The sequence below is a fragment of the Telmatherina bonti genome (assembly GCF_933228915.1).
Source record: "Telmatherina bonti genome assembly, chromosome: 13".
Classification (NCBI taxonomy): Eukaryota; Metazoa; Chordata; class Actinopteri; order Atheriniformes; family Telmatherinidae; genus Telmatherina; species Telmatherina bonti.
The window spans coordinates 4,752,737-4,759,265 of NC_136611.1; the positions used below are offsets into that span (position 1 = coordinate 4,752,737).

General features: G+C 42.0%; 1 protein-coding gene across 1 annotated transcript in view; it reads left to right on the top strand.

Moving 5' to 3' along the window:
• Nucleotides 1-218: 218 nt before the first annotated feature.
• Nucleotides 219-6,529, top strand: part of anxa3a (annexin A3a) — a gene marked incomplete at both ends in the record, with an annotated part of 10,346 nt that continues 4,035 nt past the window's right edge. The window contains 8 exons of the mRNA XM_079251191.1: nucleotides 219-278; nucleotides 388-475; nucleotides 1,475-1,569; nucleotides 2,476-2,589; nucleotides 2,762-2,852; nucleotides 2,985-3,064; nucleotides 4,587-4,643; nucleotides 4,733-4,826. Coding sequence (XP_079107317.1) covers nucleotides 219-278; nucleotides 388-475; nucleotides 1,475-1,569; nucleotides 2,476-2,589; nucleotides 2,762-2,852; nucleotides 2,985-3,064; nucleotides 4,587-4,643; nucleotides 4,733-4,826 — 679 coding nt within the window. The remainder of the gene's footprint in view (nucleotides 279-387; nucleotides 476-1,474; nucleotides 1,570-2,475; nucleotides 2,590-2,761; nucleotides 2,853-2,984; nucleotides 3,065-4,586; nucleotides 4,644-4,732; nucleotides 4,827-6,529) is intronic.

The window sequence follows — 6,529 nt, forward strand, 5'->3', positions numbered from 1 at the left end:
GTAATTTATGTCATGGAGGAGTAAAAAGGGTTGAATTGAGTCGTAGCAGGTTGTACCTGATAGTGTCCTTCTGTGAGTGTATCCATGTCCTGATGATTAAAACTCTGTGCATGTGTGTTGATTTGCAGAGAAACCATCTGTCATCATGGGATCGTTGTGGGTAAGAGCAGCTCTTTTATTTACTTTAATCAGTAACTTTGGATTAAAGTGATTTTTAAATGTTGTTCCTGCAGGATGACTTGGAAAGCCTTGTGGATTCTCCATCTTTCGCTGCAAAAGTCTGTCAGAAGCTAACAACGCAGATTTCTGGTTTAACTCTGGTGTTTTTGCATAAACAACACAGTAAACACAACAAATACAAAGACTTTTTAAACTTGTGTTTGTCAGGATGCAGAGAAGGGAACCATCAAGCACAAAGCAAACTTCAACGCAGAGGAGGATGCTGAGGCACTGAAGGAGGCCATTAAAGGACTTGGTACCATTTTTATTCCCTTTTTATGAATTCATAACATATTAGGTTGATACTTCCTGTTGGATGTAAAAGAAAATAACCAGAGAAACTACATTATCCTGAAACTTACCCTAACCAGTTAGGGTAAGTTAAGTTTTACCATCGTGCTAAAGGCTGAGCTGGAGTAATGCTGTTGTAGGTGAGGGGCTAGTAGGATCCAAAGAGCGGACACTGTCTGAGTACAGAGAGAGAGGTTTATTGATTTCCCACAGATTCCTGTGAATTCTTCCAGCGGAACTTTCAGAGACTGACAGACTGGCGAGCATCAGGAGGCAGGCAGGCAGGCAGGGGAGCAAGCGAACGAGCAGGCAGGCAGGCTTTCTCTGGCAGGAGGAAGACAGGACAGGTTACAAATCAAGGTCAAGCACAAGCACCGTAAGCTGAGGCCGAGAGCTGTTTTACCGCAGGGCAATCAACAATCTGGCGCTGGATAGCAGGCAGAGCTGGTCTTAAATAGGTGGTTCGTTGATTGCAGAAATGTGGATCAGCTGTGCCTCCAGTTCCCAGCTGACCACGCCCACCAGGGAACAGGAATCACCACAAATGCTGACTAAACCATCCCAGTAAAGCTGCTCTATGGTGTTTCAGGTGCTTCATAATCCCAGTTTAGATCCATCTTCTGACCTTTTGCCCAGTTTGACACCAGCACGGCACCTTTCAATGCAGCTGGAACTATTAGTGGACCAGATTGCACCCTGATGTGCAGACTAGCATCTTAATATGCAAGTTTTCTTCATTTATCTTTAACTGGGATCCAGTATTTTCTTTATTTGGTCATTTTTCCATCCTTCTATTAAACATTCGACTGCTTTAGCTTCTCATTGCAGGAGTACTTTTTGTTTAGTGCTCTGACCTACATACAAGATGCATAAATGTGTCTGCTGCAGCGTAAACAGAGATTACAGAAAATATGCTGAATAATGATTCATAACGTTAAACAAAACATCATTTTTTATGTTTTAGGTACAAATGAGAAGATCATCATCGACATTTTAACCCAACGAAGCAACGCTCAGAGGCAGCTCATCTGCAAAGCTTATCAGGAAGCGACCGGCAGAGTAAGACAGCTTTAGATTATATTTGCATCATGAAATGAAGGAAAATTATTTGGAAAAATGCCAGTTTTACTCACATTTATTTTAATTTTGTTGGTGGTTTTGTTACCTGATCTGCGGAGCATGAGAGGTCGTTTCTGATTGTCATCAAAACACAGATAATGGAGTTTAGTTTTCCTGCCCTGGTTGTTGACTACCAGCCTTTGTTTTATATTTATATTTATATTTATATTTATATTTACCACCCAGTTGATGTGAATTAGTGTAAATTAGCTTGTGAACCATGTGTGTTTATTTTAAATCAGCGTTCTCCAACTCCGCTCCTCAGAGCTACCATCCTGTGTTTCCCTGATGCAACCACCTGACTGAAATGAAAAGGTTCTCCAACACTTCTGCACCTGCCTGTAAATGAACCGTTGATTTGGGTCAGGTGTGTTGCAGCAGGGAAACACTAAAACCTGAAGGATGGTAGCTCACAAGGACTGGAGTTGGAGACCCGTGGTTTAAATGATTCCTCTCCCTCTCGTGTCGTGTTGGATCAGGAGGATGAAGAAGGGTTACACAAACAAATTAGACCTCAGTCACATGGTAGAAAATGCAAATAGAGTTCCACCTAAAGCAAACGTGTACACGTTGTTCTGCAGACCACACCGAATGCTGTCAGTCGTTTGTCAAAGAAAACATTGAGAATATTTTAGGCTTATTGTGGCTTCAGGGTACAGGAGTCACACCAGTAAAATCCTTCTTTAGAAAGGGTGGTTAGTATTTCTGACCACATGTGAACCTGCTGTTTGGAGGTGTGTAAAGATAAATACAGCAGCTGGGTTCAGGTGAAGGCTGCATGTCTTTGCATGGGTGTGGTGGTGCACGGCATGCTTTCAGTGCTAACCTGCCATGTTTGCATCCCAGACCTTACAGGACGACCTGAAAGGAGACACCAGTGGAGACTTTGAGGATCTGCTGGTGGCACTTATTACACCTCCTGCAGCGTATGACTGCCATGAAGTGATGCGAGCCATGAAAGTGGGTTTTTCACAAATTTCTTCATGAATGTTGCTGTTGACAGAAACAATATGTGTGGCTTTATTGAGCATAAAGGAGAGTAAAATGGGATTTCTGTGTAAGGATGTACTTTTTAAACCTCAAAGTTTAGGCTTCAAGTCATAAAAAAGCAGATGATGATGTGTTGTTGCAGGGAGCTGGAACAAAGGAGGGTATCCTGATTGAAATCTTTGCCTCGAGGTCCAACCAACAAATCAAAGCTCTCGCCGACGCCTACCTGAAAGGTGAAGTGAAAAACAGATGAATAAAACATAAATCGTAGCAGAAAAGTCTTTCATGTTATGGTGAAGCTTCTACTGTGGGAAGTTTTTCTCTCATCAACACCATCATTTGGATTTTCATGTTTGTCTCCACAGAAACGGAGAAACAGCTGACTGTTGAGCTGAAGAGTGAAGTTTCTGGAGACTTTAGAAAAGCACTGCTCATCCTGGCTGAGGTCTGTAAACACCGCATCTTAAATTACAAAAGATCTGAACTTTTAATAGAGATTTAAAAACAATAAACATCAGTCACTGGATTGTCTAGATTTCTACTGCATAGATTTCTTACTTTTATGGAAGTTTTGGTTTAAATCCAAGGATCTAAAAACCCGTGTAGAAACACTATATTGGAATCCAAACACCTCTTCAGCATCCAGCTGAGTCAGAAGAAGCTCCTGCCTGTGGTCCGGTCTATTCAGACAACTGCAGACCAGTCACTCTAGAGGTGGAGTAGAGACTGTTACTGGCTCACATCAATAATCACCTTCAGAGCAAACACCTTCCAGGATCCTGGACAGTCTGCGGATCGTAAGAGAGCCCACTGTAGTCTGAACCAGTCAGGCAGCATTTTGCACATCATCTTCTTTTATTTCACAAGTGCTTTTAATACAGTTCAGCTGGTCTTTTACTTGAGAAACTCAATGAATTCCAGGTGGATACCTCAACAACTACCTGGATTCATGACTACTTAACAAACACACAACCCAGCCTCTCGCCTGATGACTGCAGGGATAGGCTCCAACTTCCCTGCCACCCTGCACTGTCCTAAGCAGTTTAGAAAACGAGCCAGATGGTCAGCCAGCCAGCCAACCAACAAGACAACTAACCAACCAATCAGCCAACCAACCCACTAACCAGTTTACCAACCAACAAACCAGCCAACCAACAAGACAACTAACCAACCAATCAGCCAACCAACCGACCAGCCAACCAGTCAACCAACCAGTCAACCAACCAGCCAGCCAACCAACAAGACAACTAACCAACCAATCAGCCAACCAACCCACTAACCAGTTTACCAACCAACAAACCAGCCAACCAACAAGACAACTAACCAACCAATCAGCCAACCAGTCAACCAACCAGTCAACCAACCAGCCAGCCAACCAACAAGACAACTAACCAACCAATCAGCCAACCAACCGACTAACCAGTTTACCAACCAACAAACCAGCCAACCAACAAGACAACTAACCAACCAATCAGCCAACCAACCGACTAACCAGTTCACCAGCCAATCAGCCAGCCAGCCAACCAGCCAACCAACCAATAAACCAGTGAGTGCTTGTTTGCCTCCCAGAGTTGCCGATGAAACAGACTAGTGACTCATCCAGGGTGTATCTGGCTCATGTCCTAGTCCTAGCTGGAATAACACACAAGCTGAGGAAAATGCGACACAATCTGCTGGACATGATGGGTAATCCACACTGTGGAAACAATGGTGTGTTCAGCCAGAGGATTCTTCCGCAGTCATCATCTGCTGGATTCTTAGTCAGCATATAATAAACTGTTTTACAATTTATTCAAGTTTTAATCTGGTTTTCATTTTACTCTGATAATAATAAAATCAGATAATTAGAAATAAAAAGTTAACCTGCATCTCATTCACCATCTGAGCTGTTGTCAAGCTCATTAAATTGCATTTTGAAACAAGTACGAAAGCCTTGAAATGCAGTAAGGTTTTGGTCTTGTCTCCAGGGCAACAGAGACAAAGGCACCACAGTTGATGTAGAAAAGGCACGAGAAGACGCCAAGGTGGAGTATGAGACAAATGTAAACCAGACATTCTGTAAATGTTGTGTGAAGCGTATCGTGAAGTTTCTTTTATTTATTTTTCCCACTAGACGCTTTACAGCGCCGGGGAGAAGAAATGGGGCACTGATGAGTCTAAATTCATTGATATCCTCTGCCATCAGAGTATACCCCAACTCAGACAGGGTATGTCACGCTGTGGTTATTCAGCCTGTAGTTTTACATCAGATCAATGTTATTCATAAGTACAGACAGTTGTAATTATTCATTAAGGCTGGAACAACTTGTCTTCCAATCGTTGCTGAAAAGGAGGAATTTTAATCTGGAATCTAGACAAAACAACTGAATTTATCTGTCAATTTAATTGAGGATTAGAACATGAAGTTCATCGCGAGGTCTGAGAATTGAAAGAAAATGGCCTTAAGAAGGACATGTGTGAAAGACCGCTCCTCTGCGACTCCAAAACTCACAAACAGACTTTTTGGTTCTTTTGGAACATGAAACGACCCGGAGGCCCCGCAGGTTGAGAGGTTAAAGAACTTCCCTTTTCTGTATAAAATGGTTCTGATTTAATCATCTGCATTCTGGTTTAGCTGTAACTCTGTTTTTAATCGTGAAGCAATGTACTGAAAAATTTGCACATAAAATACCGTTCCATGAAAAGACCCTTAGTAATCCTCGCCATGACTCCCCTCATCCAGCAGCTGGAGCTGTGGAGGATAAATCCTCAGCCTTATCTGAAGACAGTTCATAAAACTACGATGGTCGTGATGTCGCCATCAGGATGTGAGAGAAATAAAATGACGTTTTTAAGAACAGCTCATTGGAGACTGAATGAGGGACGTAGATTCAGGCTTCTGAGCCATGAGAGAAAGACAGAAGCGCTGCACAGCTGATTGATCTAGACCAGGGGTCGGCAACACAAAATGTTGAAAGAGCCATATTGGACCAAAAAAACAAAAAACAAATATGCCCGGAGCCGCAAAAAATTAAAAGCCTAATATAAGCCTTATCATGAAGGCAACACGTGCTTTATGTATCTATGTTAGTTATATTAGCCTACTATCAAAATGACTAAGTTGGTTACGAATACATAATGAGCCTTAATGATAAAATGTTTATTTTCCCTGCAGCGCATCCTGTAGAGAACGACGCACCACGTGACTACTCTGTTGTACGATGCCGTCTCTTGTTTAACTTCATTACTATATTAATGAATTATGTTTCGTTGCTTTGATGAAATTAAAAAAATGCAATATAGAAATCTGATTTTTTTATCTTGAGGATTTGAAAAAAAACCCCAACAAAATGGAACGAGCATAACGCGCCCCTTATCTGGGCAACAAACAGAGCGCAATAAAACGCAGCCTGCATTTATAAAAAATAAACCAATAAATAAAATGAATACAGTTTGATTTCTGTGCAAATGCCAAGCAAGTCAGTGCAAGGGTAAAACGCAGCAGCATCCTCTTCTCTTTAGACACGCAACCAACGCAGCTATCCTCCGACCTGAGCACCGTTACCAAGTGTCATTCCACATATATACTGACAAAAATCAGAAATCATTTTATAAAAACATCCACTTTGTTACTCAGTCTGTGTCTATGAAGGATGATGTTCTTACCCGTTTAATGTCACTTCTGTTGTCGGACATCACTGGTCAGCTTCTCAACATGTAAGATGTAACTTGTGCTGAATTAATGTCCTTGATTTGCTGATCGGTGATGTTGCCGCCATTTTAATGGTCCTTTCCTTCACTGCCTTAACGGAGAGGGGCATGTCTTTGATTTTCTGTATGATCTCGGTTTTGTTGTTTAAGTCTGGAAATACGTGTCCTGATATGCTGATGACTGACTCCTTCATGTAGTCACCATCTGTGAACGGTTTTC